General features: G+C 43.9%; 1 protein-coding gene across 1 annotated transcript; it reads left to right on the top strand.

The window, feature by feature from the left end:
- On the top strand, positions 1 to 10,595 carry PLAGL2 (PLAG1 like zinc finger 2). The gene is made up of 4 exons (XM_067307766.1): positions 1 to 131; positions 3,571 to 3,722; positions 5,440 to 5,835; positions 6,772 to 10,595. The coding sequence occupies exons 3-4, from the start codon at positions 5,573 to 5,575 to the stop codon at positions 7,991 to 7,993; spliced, it is 1,485 nt and encodes a 494-aa protein (XP_067163867.1). The 5' UTR covers positions 1 to 131; positions 3,571 to 3,722; positions 5,440 to 5,572; the 3' UTR covers positions 7,994 to 10,595.
- The last annotated feature ends 5,857 nt before the right edge of the window (positions 10,596 to 16,452 follow it).

The following is a 16,452-nucleotide window of genomic DNA, read 5'->3' as shown; positions in this document are numbered from 1 at the left end:
TCTAGCGGGAAGCGGCCACCATCGAGGCGGAAGCGGGAGCGCGAGCGCGGCGTCACTCCCACAATGCCCCGCACAATGGGGCCGCCGGGGCCGCAGCCGGAGCCGCGCCTGGCGGCGCCCGGGGGAACCGGGTGAGTCCGGCGGGGGAGAAGGGGGGGGGAGGGGGAGAGGCGGAAGCGGGGCGGCGTCACGGCGGCCCCCTCCCATCCCCTTCCCTCCCTTCCGCGGCGGGGCGAGGGGGCGGCGGGGCCGCGAGGGGCGGGGGGGGGGAGGGGGGCGTAGGCCGGGCCCGCCCCTCCCCCCCGGGTGCGCCATGGAGACGGGGGGGGGGAGGGGCGGGGGCACGTGCGGCCCCGCGGCCTCCCGCCGCCGCCGCCCGCCGAGGCCCTGCCGGGGCAGCCGCGCCGCTCCCGGCCTGCCGCTGCCCCGGCGGTGGTGGTGGGGGCGGGTCCCGGCGGAGAACCCCGCTCGCCGCCGCCGCCGCCGCCGCGCCTGGGGCCATTTTGCGGCGGGGGCTGCACCGATATGTTCCCCGGGGGGGGGGGGGGGGCTGCTGAGCGGATCCGGCCTGCTGGGCGCGGAGAGCCCCGGGGGCAGCCGCCGGCCGGGGAGGCGGCTTCTCTTCGGAGCCCGCGGGAAAGCGGCAGCAAGGCTTTACCTGAAAGTCGCCGTGAAGCAGGTGTCCAGGCTCCGTGGGCGACCGCGCGAGTGGCGAGCAAGGGAAGGCCGTGAGAAGGCTTGGGGGCGGCTCCGCGCTCCTCGGTCGGGACGACGACCGGGTTTATGCGTACGGAGTTACAAATCTAGAAACAAAAGTCGCTCGCTGCAAGAAAGTAGCGGTTTTCGTAGGGGAAATTAGGGATCAAAATGACGTGTTAGTCAGCATGCACTGCTATTGCAGAAGTGTAAGAGAAGGGGTTAATGCAAGCCCTGGATGTGCAGGGAAGTAGGAAAGTGATTTTTACATCCGTATGTTGCATTGCCAAGGCTAGTACTGAAGTACTGCGTCCAGGTCTGGTATTCACTCCTCTTTTTAAAAAAGGTTATTGGAAAACAGCAGAGGATGCAAAAAAGAGCCACAAAAATGATTTGAGATCTAGAACCAATACCTAATAGTCAGGGATCAGAGCTGAACTTAATTAGAGCACTATGAGGAAAAGCATGGAATAATTTCAGTATGATGCATGAAGGCTTTGAAAGATGAGTTCTGATGAATGTTGTTGCAGCAGTTTAAGGTGTTACGGTCACTGGTCAACATGTGGCAAAGTCAATAAAAGATAAGTTAACCCATGTCGCAAACAGATGCTATGTCTGACACTTAGGCTTAGGTTGTCCAGAAGGTGAGTTTGAGCTACGACGCTGAGCTGAGCTGAGTTCCAGTACTCAGTTGAGTTTCCGTCATAGATTCTGTTCTCCCATTTCTGCTGCACAGCTAGTACCTTCTGCTTTATGAGTTTAAGCTTTAACAACTTTAAATACTGTAGCAAACCTGACTGGGGAACTGATCTGGCTGGGAGAGGAAAATTTTCAGCCGGATAGGTTCTTTCAGCTGTAGCACCGTGCAGATACACAAACAGCTCTGCCAGCGCAGTGCAGAAGCAGATGATCAGGTCTGCGTGGGCACAGGAGCCCTTAGGCCAGCTTCCCCAGTCCCACCACAAAATGCAGAAGCTCAACCATGCCGAGAGCCATGTCTCAGAAAGAAAAGTGACAGTACTGGGGCAGCTCCTTAGCAAAGGCATAATGAGACTCAGCAGCTAGAAGCCAAGGACAGACAAATTCAAATTAGACATGAGAGATGCCCTTTAGGGAAAGAGCTGGGACTGTTTAGCCTGGAGAAGAGATGGCTCGTGGGGATCTTATCAACGTGTATAAAGATCTGATGGGGGTGTAAGGAAGACAGAGCAAGACTCTTCTCAGTGGTTGCCAATGACAGGATGAGAGGCAGTGGGCACAAACCGAAACACAGGAAATTCCAGCTGAACACAAGAAAACACTTTTTTTACCATGAGGGTGGTTGAGTAATGGAACAGGCTGCCCAGAGAGGTTGTGTAGTCTCCATCCTTGGAGGTATTCAAAACCTGTCTGGACTTGGTCCTGGGTAATCTGCTCTAGCTGACCCTGCTTGAGCAGGGGGTTGGACCAGGTGATCTCCAGAGGTCCCTGCCATCCACAACTGTTTTTTTGATTCTGTGAAAAGAGAAACTGCAGCTCCACAGTACAGGAGGCCAACAGTCAGCCTTCCAGGCCAGTTGTCCCTGTCTCCCTACTGCTGTACACCCATTGCGCCGAGATCAGCACAACTGTGTTGTTAGTCAAATCAGAGAATTGATCCAGGCACCTTTTATTTTTTTCCTGATTATTTTTAACGTGGATCAGTTCCCTGATCTGGTTCCCAGAACAGGTCACAGAGTTTTCCTGTGCAACAGAGGGAACGGTGCTCTGCATCACCAGGGTGATATCTAGGTGCAGAAATTGTGTGGCTATAAGTGCTACGTAATTGAACCATAATTTGAGAATGATTAAACACTGGAACAAACTGTCGAAGCAGGTGGTGTGCTCTCTATCCCAAGGTCTTTCAGTCAAGGCTGAGTGCTTTTTTGTTATGTACTTACTCAGACATACCATATTGTCTTCTGTACGAGGATAAATGGGTGGAATCTCATACACAGCATATGCTCCATCACCTGATATGATCTCTTCTAACTTTAATTTGCACAAACTTGATATATATAGAAATGAAATATTTCATATTATTTGGCAGCTGATGGGAACCCAGCATTCAGTTGGATGAAACTTTTTCCAGCTCTCTGTTCACCATGACAACCTCTTAACCTCTGCAGAATTGAAGGAGAGGAAGATTGACCTGGTGATGGGAGTTTTTTGTAACCATCAGATCTGAGCTCTCTTGAGCTCTTTGGGCTAGAAATATTTTTCAAGGACTAGTACTAAACCTTTTGTGTTGAGCAGGTTTCCCAGTGCTGGAATAGATTCTGTGATCAAAAAGATGTTTTCTGAACAAGTATAGGTTAAGTATATCTGAGATTTCCAAAAAATAGTGACTGTTTCTCCCTGGTGGCTACAGAGTTACACTCAACAGTGAGCACATTGGGAACATTCTTTAGGGAAATGTTGCATAAAAAACCTAATCGAGCTCTTTAAAAATGAAAATATAGGTCATGTAGAAAGTTTAGTAGCCAAGCATGAATTATGTCATTAATCTTCCAAAGATCTGTTGCTATTCTTATGCTATTACTTTTAACTGAACCAGGTTGCAATACAGTTTCACTGATACTATGCAAGACCCTCATCTGTATTTTTTTTCTTATTCTGCAGCTGTTAGTGTCCTGTGATATGTATTTAGAATTAGAAACAGACCCAAACAGTTAGCCCTTTTTCTTCCTAGAACCTTAAAATTTTAAAGGAAGGTTCATGAAATTTTTACAGTAATCGATTACAGGGAAATTATTTCTTAACTCATTTGTGAGTATTTGGGTTTCTGCTCTGAAGGTGATAGTTTATATGCCTTAATATTAAAGACAGCAACATTCGAACTTTGTCTTTTTTCAGGTAGCTTTGAAACTGGAACAGATGGCTGAGCTTGTTCAGAGGGAAAGAAGCAAATACCTGGAGAAAGTGGTAGAGACTCTTGGAACGTGTGCAAAGCTCTGAAGCAGGAGATAAAGAACATTTATCCTTTTCAGCACCCATCTCATACAGAGGTGAAATATTCATAGTCTTAGACACCTATAAAGCCAGATTGCTCTGAAACACAGGACACCTGCATCCTGAGAGGTAGAAGGAGCCCTCACATCACGTATCTCAGCAGTTTTAGTCCTTTCTTGGTTGTGCTCTGCTCAAGTAGGCTCAGTCCTCATAAAATCAAGTTCTGTTTTTGATGGTCATTTTGAAACCTCATACTTAGTGAAACATTTTCCTAGAATCATCCCATTTCCCAGCGTTTTCATCCTGAGGGAACCATTCATGGTATCGTGATTTGATTGTGTGGTTACAGCTATTGTTATTTCATCTATTCATAACGTTCAGTCGTGCACTTTCTTAATGGGGGTAGTTCGTTCCCTCGTAGTTCCACATCCTGCCCACAACTGGCACTCACGTTGATGTGCAGGCAGGAAGTTCCTCCCTCTGAAGCAATCATGGAGAAAGAAAGAGTTTGAGGGTTTGATGCTATTTTAAGAAGAGTTTCTCAGGCAGCTAACTTTAATGAAAGAGATTTATTCTGAGGTTTTTATTCCATCTAACCACTTACCAGTTCAGGTGCTGGTGGAACCATATAAAAATGCAGGACTTTATGCACAAGACAAATACAACTTAAGGCCAACCTGCTTACAGCGATTAATATAGATGTTCACTGATATGAAAGCCAACAGAGAATACCCATAGACGAAGAGGATGTAGGAGGTATATTTTGTTGAGGAGGAAACAGTTTGACCTTCCGTATCAATGGATGAGACTGTAAAAGAAGGATATTTGCTCATTACTGTAGAAAACATGCTAATCCAGAGAGGTAGAATCTTCCCTGCACTAGAAAGAGAAAATACAATGACTAAACTTACCCTGAAGAGAAGTAGCATCTGTTATCTTCTCGAAAAAGGTGTGGTATTGCTGATAGTAGCAGGTTTTCTTCCACGTTCCTGTTGACCCACGTATAGTGATTCAGGTTGGTTTGCTAGGAGGTGGTCTTACCAGTTTACCAGGTTTGTAGCAGAGTGGATGAAAAAAAAAATCACACGAGAATTAGTTTCTCAAAGAAGCTCTAGAAGAGAATCACACATGAATAATGATCAAGAGCAAATGAGAATAAGCTACAAAGTATATGCAGAAAGGGGATGAAAAGAGATCCACAAAAAAAGCTGGGAAAGGTGAGGTAATTAGAGCTGCAGAGAGACACCCACCTGCAATATTTCAGAAGAAAATGAATACAACGAGTGACACTGGCTCTTAATAGTTGCAAAAAATGTTATTCACAAAAGTTTAACATCATTTTTTTCAGGGAATCAAAGGGAAACAGGGATTAAGGGAGAAAAGAACCTCATCCTCTGTGTCAGAGAAGTGATTTAATGTCTTTTTGCTCATCAGTAAATTATCCCTGCTATGCTCAGAATGCATCAACTCCTGCTGGCACTTCATCTCATATAGTGAATAGCCATATAGATACATACCTGGGTTAAGCTCAAATCTAGCGCTCCCATGTTAGCAGCACTCTCTAGCTGATCTACTGTGCCACACAATAACATAATTGTCTACATTTTATTCTGCAAAACACAGACATTCTAGAGACAGGAGTTTCCCTTGTCTGTGAACATGCGACATGCAAGACAAGCATCTTCACATATTCATAGTGCTTGTTGAATGCTCATATATTTTCGTGTGCACAGGTGAGAGATGCAGTGTCTTAACACTATTCTGTGATTTCAGATGAAGATTTTTTGCTATTAAAGCAGTTTCGCCACAGAAGATTCCAACTGACAGCTGTACCAGGACAGCATCACAGCCAGATGCCCGCAGGCTTGAGTTCTGCTTGACATGGCCATGTTCTACTAGACCTGCCATGACGGCATTTTTCCCCAGTGTCCCCAACTGGATTCAAGATGCAAAGCAGGAGGAGGAGGAGACAGGCTGGAAATTAGTCCCCAGGCCAAGAGGTGAAGAGACCCAAAGTCAGGGAAAATGCCAATGTGAAATATCGGAGACTTCCTTCCCTAATGTGGACAAGCTGAGAGCTCACACACTTTCTCATACTGAGCAGAGACCATACAACTGTCCTCAGCTGCACTGTGGCAAAGCCTTTGCTTCTAAGTACAAGCTATATAGGTAGGTAACTGCTGAGTGCCTCTGCAAAACAGTTCTCCTCTACCAGAAGAGAGGGGAAAACCCCTCCATGATGGTTTTTTGATATAATTTCTGAGAAGGTGGAGGAGGGGGAATGCCCTTGTTACCTTGCAAAGCAGTCAAGTCCCAGACATTACCATACTTGGCATCTGTTTAAGCACCTTCCAGAGAACCTCAGATAATACTTTATCCTAAGCTCAAGATATTTTCTGTATTACTAAGGAGGAAATTGAAGCATAAAGTGAAATTCACAGACTTAAAAACACAATCTGAAAAGCAAGAATAGCACTCATATTACATAAGCCCTACCTCTGTAACTGTAATCACAGGAACATTTCTGTGGCAGATATTGTTCTAGCATGAAGAAGTAGAGCTTCCATTTGTGTATTGAAATATAGGGTAGAAAAATAAATTATAAGATCACTAGGAACTTGAAGACTAGATGAACCACAGTTTCATAGAGTAAAAGATACCAAGGTGAAATCAGTCCACAGTGGTAGTCAACAGACATTGCCACAGTCTGATGCCTCTTGATGAAATGAAGTGGTCTCACCAGTAGACAAGCATTTCTTGTCATAAACTACCAAGGTTGTCTTTGTCATTTCCCCTTTTGGTAGCCTCAACAGAGAGAACAGGAGCTGAGTAGAAGACTGAAGTATTCAAGTGCAGAGGTGATGCATTCTAGGCAGGACAGGCACTGCTTAGACAGACTCTGTAACTGTTGTTAGAAATGCTGTGCTTCTGTGCCTGGAGAATCACTGCTGCCCAGGCTGTCCATTCAGCATCTTTTTAGTAGCCTTAAAATTCCAGCTGGCATTTTTGTGCCATTAAGCGTAGAACACAAAATCTTGAGAAAGTAGCGTGTGTTCTCTTAGGGGTTGGACTCTAGTCTAAACTCTCCTGCTTTCCTCCCAAAAGGCATATGGCCACTCACTCTGCTCAGAAGCCTCATCAGTGTATGTATTGTGAGAAGATGTTCCACCGGAAAGATCACCTGCGCAACCACCTCCAGACCCATGATCCCAACAAGGAGGCCCTCCACTGTCCTGAGTGTGGCAAGAACTACAACACGAAACTTGGCTTCAGGCGACATCTGGCCATGCATGCAGCTGCTAGTGGTGATCTTAGCTGTAAAGTATGCCTCCAGACATTTGAAAGTACGCAAGTCCTGCTGGAGCACCTCAAAGCTCATTCTAGGCGGGCCTCTGGTGGAGCAAAAGAAAAGAAGCATCCCTGTGACCACTGCGATCGGCGCTTCTACACTCGGAAAGATGTGCGGAGACATTTAGTAGTACACACGGGGCGGAAGGACTTCCTGTGCCAGTACTGTGCTCAGAGATTTGGGCGGAAAGATCACCTGACCAGGCACATGAAGAAAAGCCACTCCCAGGAACTGCTGAAGATAAAGACAGAGCCAGTTGACATGTTGGGTCTCCTAAGCTGCAGCTCATCTGTAGCAGTGAAAGAAGAGCTGAGTCCAGTCCTATGTATGGCATCCAGAGACATGATAGGTGGTAAGACCTTCCCTGGCATGTTGCCTGTGGGCATGTACAGTACACATCTCCAAACCATGCCAAGCTCAGGGATGCCCCATTCTTTGGTTCCTAATTCTCTTCCAATGGGAATGAGCTATCCTCTGGAGTCTTCTTCTCCCATCTCCTCCCCACCGCAACCTCCTCCAAAGTATCAGCTTGGATCTACCTCATATTTGCCTGAGAAACTACCCAAAGTGGAGGTGGACAGCTTTTTGTCAGACTTCCCTGGCAGTCTGTCTCTCTCATCTGGTGAGCCTCAGTCCTCTTCGCCTCAGCCACCCCCTCTGGACGAGGCTTTGCTTTCCAAGAGTCCTGCTAACCTTTCAGAGGCTCTCTGTGCTGCTAACATGGACTTTTCTCATCTTCTTGGCTTCCTCCCCTTAAATCTTCCTCCTTGCAATCCACCTGTATCTTCAGGGGGATTGGTCATGGGCTACTCACAGGGGGAGACACAGCCACTGCTTACCACTTTGCAACATCAACCTCAAGAATCTCCTGGAACTGGGGCCTCACTGAACTTTGGTCCCCTTCATTCATTGCCCCCTGTTTTCACCTCCAGCTTGAGCACAACCACACTGCCACGTTTCCACCAGGCATTCCAATAAGCTGAAAATAGCACTGGAGAACAGATCTTTCAGTCACCCTTTTGTGGAGAGCCTTAAAAACGCACAACTCTTACTTCCCTTTGGGGTGTGAAAGCTTTTCAAAGCTGTTTCAGACAGGAGGTTTCTGATCACTGGAGGGAGCACTTGTAGACTGGAACAGCAGATATCCCCATGCAAGTCCCAGTCCTGTACAGTGAAAAGATTTCAGCTAATAGACTGGATATATTTTATCTAATTTTTAATCTGTGAATCAGGAGCCACACTTAGCACTGACCTTCCCTGAGATCCTGGAGCTGTGTTCCTCTTTGGGAAGGGACTGACCCTGAGAAGGAGTTGAGACTCTTTCATCTTGGGCTAAGCTTTTGAAGAGTCCAGCTTCCATTTCTTATTATCACACTGCAATTCTGGCAAAATAGTCAATACCTCCACATGGAGGAGGAGGAGGAGAAGTCAGGATACCCTCTCTATATGAAGCCAATGGGGAAGAGGCTGCCCTTCCCCACTACCTCTCATCCTATCACCTAATACAGCTTACTCCACCTAATACAGCTTACTCCGCATCAGTGTTAAGTAACAAGACCGTTTACACAGTGAGTTCAGACACATCACCTCATTTTTCTTTACAGAGCCATTAGGTTAAACTCATCACAGTGAACATTGTTTACACAACATAAATCTGTTTCCACCATTACAAAAATAGGAGGCACCAGAATACACTGGTTTTATATCTGGTGTAGCTAGAACACTGTTTACACAATGAAGTCAGGTTGCACTGATTTCTCTTCACTTTCAAGTTCTTCCCCCATGGGGAAATACACTGCTTTTTTTGGACCATTTCAGCCCCTGCCACTGTAAGTGGCAGTTTCCTGCATATTCCCTCTGGCTATCCATATGCATCAAGAGGATGGAGCAACTCTCCCAGCTTAGCTTGTTTTTGTGGTGTATGGACAGAGCCCTTTTAAGTAAAGTGTACAGGCAAACAGATAATGCATCTGTTCTGGAAACCAAAGCATGTGAAAAAGCAAGGTGAGGAGCTAGGGCTAGCAGCATCAAGTGCTGTCATAGCAGAACTGTGCGAGAACAGACTTCTGACACCTGCTCCATAGATTACCTTGAGATGAGGGACAGAATATGAGTTTCTGTTTGTGTGGGTTTTTTTGTTTGTTTTTTTTTTAACCACAACCTTTCAGTGAGGTCAGCACCATGCTGTCTAAGCTCAAGAGATACATCTAGACCTCCATTCTCGGGTGATGACATCCAGGAATCAGGAGGAAAAAATTGGTCCCAGGTTCATTCACACTTTGTCACTGTTTTTGAAACATTTTCCCCAACACTAATAGTTCTAACAAAAGCTGAGGGCTTGGACCTGCAGTCGCCTCTTCACTTAGGATTTGGAGCTACAGGCCTTTTTGTTCTCTCTTCCTCAAGCCTTGCCTCCTGAACTTAAATTTCTGCTTCCCTTGCTCCTTGTACCACCTCTTAAATTCTTTTATGGAATGTTTACCTACTGATAGCAAAAGGGTTAAACAGTTAAGTGGCAGTGAGCTGCTAATGTCATTTAGCATTTGTATTGTCTCCTGTTCTCGTTTTCCTGGGCACTTGTACTCAAGATAGTAACATATGAAGGTCAATCTTGCTATACTTTAGCGCATGTTTATGACTATAGACACACAGATCTTCATACCTCAGCATGCAGGAATCATCATAGGCCAATACAAACTAGGAAATCTATCAATATTGATCTCCATAAATTTAGAAAATGCAAAATCTACCTCTACTCTGTTATCTCAGCTCCTTCAGTGAAGCCAGATACTGTCTTCCCTCCTTTCCCCAGAATACATCCATTTCAGTTAATGCATATTACTTTCTGCTGAGCCATTGATCCCACAGCATGACATTAGCTGTGCTTCGTTTGTTCATAGGCTTGTCCCCCTTCCATTTTACTCAAGAATTTTATTTTTAATTTAGTTTAGTAATTCTTCCCAGAATGACTTTTTAGTGATCCACTGATTCTCCAAAACATAGATCAATTGTTTTAGGTTAGCCAGCAATGCTGCAAATAATACTTTTGTATCAAAATGTAATATAAGATTTATTTACCTCAGCAATATCCTGTGGCAATGATCTCCCTGAGTTAAATGCAGTACTTCCTTTTCTCCACTTAAAAAGTTGCCTTTCAAAGTTCAACGAGTGCCTTCTTGTTCTCTAACATAGAAAAGGTAAATAGGGCATGTCAGCTAGTCTTCTGTTTACCATCATTAAATACCTCAATCCTGTCTTCTATTGCTTTTCTCTTTGCAAAGTAGTTTCACAATGTTATCACATATGCAAGCCGTATCCATCTTCAGTTGAGAGAATTTTTTTTGAGAAACAAGTGGTCAGAACTGATCACTTCCTGCAAGTGAAGATGTATCAGATTTATGCAATGCCATCGTACATTTTTTTCTTCTGTTTCATAACATTCAGCTTTCTTGCTTTTTGCCTGTGTTGTACTCTGAACAGCTGTCATCATTGGAATTTCTTTAGCAGTGATAGCTAAACTTAGAGCCAGACATCTCTTTCCTACCAGTAGTCTGTCAAAGAATAAATGGAATTCATTTCACTACTATTTGCACGTGTGATTTGCTTTCCACAGCTCTTCTAACAAGCAGACTTGCAGTAACATTTGTGAATTAAATGAAAGTTTAAACCAACAAAGGGACCATGTTCACAAAAAGCAAGCTCATGCTAATATCAAGTATTTGCACTAGAATCTGAATTTGACTTTCTGTTCCCCAACAGAACTAATCATTTGCAAATACTTTCTCAGCCAGTCTAAAACTAATGAGACAACTTTGATTCAAAATACTGAGTACTTAATTCACACAATAAATTATTTTGTGAAGTTAGTGAAAAATTTTCAGCTAGTTCATAAGAGAAAATTTTGAACTTATGAGCTGCACCACTTCAGAATCTAAATTCATTAGGAAATACGCACTGAACTTCAATAAATTATAAAAATGATAAGTAAGTCAGCTTAGACGAGTTCTTGCTCACGCAATTGTAGAGAAAGTATAATGTTAAACTTACCCCATTGTGAGAATGATTGCTGTAGCACAGTCTGAAAAACCGTACTGTTTATGTTCATGACACTTGTGCATGGGGGAACAGCATCCCATTATGCTCATTATGGGATAAAAAAAAGTAAGTTTTGTCACAAAGTTTTTTTAAAAATCAAGGCTTAGGGATGTATAAGTCATCATGCTACTTTCTATCATAAGATGATTATTAAAATAGGGAGACTGCAGGGAGTGGTGGGTGAATATGAAAGTCCTCTTCAAAGATCCAAAGCATCGGTGTCGGTGGATATAGGATCAGACATTGTATTTGCATATATGCATTCTTATTTTGCAGATCATTTGGGGACCAAGAGTAAGGAGCTCTATGGTGCAAGATATTTTTGCAATTCACCCATGACAAATACAAGTTAAGCCGTCCTAGGAGACACAAAATAGTTTGGATGGGAGGGAGGCATTTTTAAAGCAATATTTGAAAGAGGCTAAATGAATAAATGAGGCAGCAAGGAAGATTTGTTTTTACACTGAGATAGGACAGCAGAGAAGCTCTGTGATATTTGAGACACTAAGCACCAGTTGTTTGAGAGAGCAATACAACTCAGAGGATGAATCTGTCAGAACAGATAAAACTCACCTGTAATAAACACTATACAAGTCCAAGTGTCACATTCTCGTCCCACTAACAGAGTATAGGGCAGAAGGACTCCAAAGATGAGTATTACAACCACTAGGTACAGGACTGCTTCAGTGGGAGAGCCCTGGGAATCATCCCGTTGCGATAGCTTTATTCCAGACACAGCTGTATCAGAAAGGTGTCAACAAACTGAGCCCAAGAGAAACAGCTACAGCAAATAATTGGCCAGAAGGGTTTAGTTGAGTAAAGAAATATTTTTAAAAGTGTGGCTAACTTGGGGGTTTAAGATCCATAGGAACTGTGAAGACAAGATAAAAAAGCAAGTCTGTGAAAGGGCAGGACACAAACATGCCAGCAATGTAAGTCAGAATCTCCCTAAATTCTCAAAAAGGCAAGGGCAAAACGTCTCGCTAGAAACAAGTATCCTTCCAGCTCACTCATTAGAAAACATACAAGATAAACCATTCCCATAGCAGCACAAGGTTAACTCCCCTAACCAGTCCTTCCCAGGCTCAGATTTCTAGAGCTGTGTGAAAGTCTGAAGATCTTTTCCCCCATGGGACTATAGCTGGCTCAAAATTCATTTGTATGAAGGAACAGCACATTAACTTGCATTTGTTTCCACTGAATTTCACTTGACAGAATATCCATATACAGCATTTTGTCGTTCTCTTCTACTGTCTCACAATAGTGCCTGGCCTTTAGCCTCGAATAACATTGAAAAATGTCCTCACTTCAATGGGGATCCCTTTTTTCCCCTCAGATAGACTGAGGATCCTAGTGCTTTTGTTGGAAGCTCAGCTCTTTGTTCTTTAATTCCTTCATTGCTGACAGGTGAATTGCAGCTGCTGGGAAAATTTCCTGCAGTTCATTCTGAAAATCCCCATTTCCTTTCTCTGACATTGCATCACCTTTGCAGTCTGGAAAGAATAATCCTGCAGAGGCATTTTGCAATTAAGACTTTTACAAAGAATTCTTCAAAGGTGCTTTCCCCAGTCACCCTGCCTTCTTGCTTATCCTCTCTAAGCCTGGTTACTCAGGCTCACCGGGTTCTCCCTTGGGTGCCTATTTTTAATTAATGGCTTGCCCAAGCCCTTTAGGTGTTCTGCCACTGAAGGGTGAAGTGCGTGAATCCAGGTAAAATGGCTAAAGCTTCATGGGTTTCCATCTTTATCCAAAATTTGCTTATTTCTTTTTCATAACTTAGCTCTTGTATTTTTTCCCCATTCTCAAAGATGAGAATTGACATCTAAAGCTCTAAATGCAATCATACCTGACACCTGCACGGTATGGGAAGGCAGCTTGGTTTGGCCAATAGCACATCATTGACCTTGGTACCCTCCCAAACTTTGTCGCTCCCCTGTAGAGTGCCGGGATAATCGCCTTTGTAAAGCAGCTGAGACCTACGCATGGAAACCCCTTATTACTCCTGACAGCTCTGTCCTTACAGGAGCCCTTGATTTCCCGTTCCTTACCTTTCTTCCCCCCACCTTCTCCCCAGTGTCAGTAGATCCCTCTCGGGTGCTGCTGTCCTTGCAGCACAATGAACTCATGTATAGTTGCACTAGACTTACCTGTGTGTCATGTCCCATTCCCCCCTGCCCCCCAAAGTGGACTCACTTTATTCAGGACAATAACCAGAATCTTTTAGGAATCCCTCCTCCTACTGCAGACATTTTGTGGTTCTACTGACCTGGAAAGGTAAGAGTTTTCTCCCAAGGCATTTCCTTAGTAGACTCCTATGTGATTTGCACCCAGAACCGTCTCTAACCCCACTGTTAGGCAGACCACTTACCACTAAGTGCTTTAGACCTCTATAGAAGGAGGTCAAGCAAAAAAATCTTCGAACTGGTCATCAGAAAGTCAGACACAGAAAAGATCATGTTCTGCTTCTCACAAATCTGCAACATGGGCTTTTCTTACTTTCCTATCAAAAGTACCTTTTATTGCTGATGTATACAGGTAGTCTTATAGGAAGAAACTGAAGTATCTTCCACACTGAATGCTCCTATTTGAAGCCAGGTCTTCAATAGGCCTTTCCAGTAGTCTCTAAATATCAACACGCACAATGAGTATACATGACAGAAGTAACTTGTGTATTGAGAGATCACATGAGAAAAAGCAGCTAGTGACAGTGACAAGTTAAAGGCATTACAAAAGATGAAGAATGTGAAATTTGGAATCCGTTTATTATTATATAGTTCAGCTCTTCATTTCCAGTTAGAGGAACATAATCCTCAACATGAAAGTCTGAGCATCTTTGTTTAAAAAGCAAACAAGCAAACCCAAAAACAACGCACACATTTTGACAATTATCTTCACCTTCATTCTCAGCATTTACTTTGTACACTGTATCTTTCTCTGAAACTGCTATGCAAGTAGACAATCAAGTCTAATGCAAAAGATACTGAGAGGATAAAGGGAAACTCTGTATAAAAGTCTACAGTACAGGAATAGCTACAACATGTTATCACTCAGCAAAGGGGTCCTGGCTGGTTTAAGCATCCAGATGAAATGGTCCCTTACTGGCATCTGCCCCAGCAGGCCATTTACCTCTGCGTTTCCCTGCGTTGCACTTGAAGGTAACACGTAAGCTCACACTTATGGAACGCACCAGCACACCCTGCTTCAAGATGCAACTGAAACCGGTGCACAATGCAGCACGTTTGGGCAAAGAGCTGACATTTGGATGCTCTGAGTGGGCTGGAATCTGCATGGCAGATTCGACTACATTTGCTAGAAACCTGTCTCGAGTTTACGACTTCTCCTTGCCCTACTTAGTACCTCAGTCTTGACTGGGTTTTTTTGGGTAGTGTTTCCTAATATCTAGAAACTATTTTTAGAAAGTTTGTTTTGTAACATTTGTATCAACATTTTACTTTAACAAGGATATTTAACAAAAAAGGAGAAACATCTGCCTTAGAGGTAGTCTAACAACTGGGTGGTTGCAAGAGGGACAGTACAGGGAACTCTTGGAAGCCGTGAAGACTCACCCCTGGAAGTAGCCAAGCTCTGAAACTGCTGCTGGAGGAAAAGCTACTGAGTGGCCTTTACAGCTAAGATGGAGTCACGCTGAGAATCCTCTTCCCGTCAGGGTGCTCCGTGGCACGGCAGGACAAATTCTGCCTCCGGGTACCAGCGCACAGCACCTGTTTGATGTTGCGAGAGCGAGTCTGACCAGAGGGCAGCATTTGGTCCAGGGCCTGTAAACATCCTTCTCTAAGGGAAACAGCTTGGAATTTCTCAGCCATCACAGCTGATGGAAGGGATGCAGCATCTTTAACTTTTGCTGTAGCTGCAATTCACACTGTCATTTCTGTATCTCAAAAGTACCAGTATCTGGTCTCCTTTCCTACAGCTGTCAAGGCCAAAAGCTTCCCACTGTTAAAGCTTGACTTTTTTTTTTTTTTTTTTTCTTCTCTAAAAAGAAACTTTCTAGCACTTTTATACACAGTGAATAACCTCTTTTAATGAAGTATTTTTGGGGCTTTATAAAACAAGTTTTTTAAATTGTAAAAATATTAAGTGCCATTAGGAAATGTACAGTTCATCTCTTTAATTAGTTTTTTCATTGTTTTACAAAATGAAGTTCAAATTGAAAGCATTTTTATAACAAAGTTGTTTAATAAAAGCATTTGAATTATCTGCCCCAAGTGTCTTCTTGGAGGGTTTTTTTTTTTTTTTTTTTAATATAAATGCAGAATCATAAGGCAAGTCAAAGACCCAGTTCCCTACATGAATCCAAATTTCTTTCAAGCAGAAAATAAGACCCCAGAAAATGAAAGGCCACCGTGCTTCAGAGCGTGGTAACGGCTGATGCCATTATCTTGTTTCAACAAGAATAATGTTTGTTAGAGAGGAAGTTCTGGTTGCTTGGTTGCACTAAAACTCCCAGCAGGGTGGAAGCATTTGGGATAACTCTAGCCACCTACTCCTCCCTTCCAGATAACCCAGACACGTTTAACTGCCCGGGCCTGCGTGTGCCCCCCTTGTACAAAGCCAGCAACAGAACGAGGCAAAGAACCGAACCTTAAAGCATAAGCAACAAGCATCTGCTGACACCAGCCACCACCATTTTGACAGAGGGTATCAAAAAGGGTGAAGAGAATCCTGTCCTCTCAGAGATCTCTTTTCAGGATACAGCTTAAAAGCTGACAACCATTTTCAGTGTTCATATACTTTTCCAGGTATGAACTAGTTTAATTCTCAGTACAGACACCAGTAGAAAGTGCCATTTGCACAACTAAGGTCGTACCACTTTTCTAGCCTGTTCAAAAATGAAAAATTCAGCATAGATCGTCTTGTTGAAGCTGAAGTCTTCCTTCACACTTTTTTAGGGGGAGCATTGACTACTCAGATACTTTTTGACTTCTGACTCACGTATTTGCTCACTCTGGTCTCGGCAGCTGATCAGCATCAGAGGTCCAGCAGCCACGAACACCGGCATCCCACTAAGCCATTACCAGCTACAGCCAAGGCTGTGGCTCTCCCACTGCTTCGCTGGGCAGAACTTCACAGAAAGACAGGTTAATTCACTAGACACAGCCCTCATTAATCTTCTTTAAAGGAAACTTGCTGCTGGCTTGCCACATATACCCCACAAAGCAAAACCACCTGTAGTGTTTCACATAAGCACCGGTGAAGACGTCAAGCTGAAAGCTAACGGTGAAGGTCCAGCTTCCACAGCACCAACACCTCCAAAATACTAGTCGAAAGAAGGAAATGACAGCTCTCTTCTTAACTGTACTCGTATCCTTGACTGTTACTTT

The sequence above is a fragment of the Apteryx mantelli genome, chromosome 18 (genome assembly GCF_036417845.1).
Source record: "Apteryx mantelli isolate bAptMan1 chromosome 18, bAptMan1.hap1, whole genome shotgun sequence".
Lineage (NCBI taxonomy): Eukaryota > Metazoa > Chordata > Aves > Apterygiformes > Apterygidae > Apteryx > Apteryx mantelli.
The sequence above is the reverse complement of the archived record's forward strand: the minus strand, read 5'-3'. Positions and strand labels throughout refer to the sequence as shown.

What these genes read in the sequence shown, in the direction of transcription:
- PLAGL2 (XM_067307766.1), top strand. Translation starts at nt 5,573, where the DNA reads ATGACGGCATTTTTCCCCAGTGTCCCCAACTGGATTCAAGATGCAAAG. An exon ending in TCTAAGTACAAGCTATATAG is followed by an intron (nt 5,836 to 6,771) that starts GTAGGTAACTGC and finishes TCCTCCCAAAAG; the next exon opens with GCATATGGCCACTCACTCTG.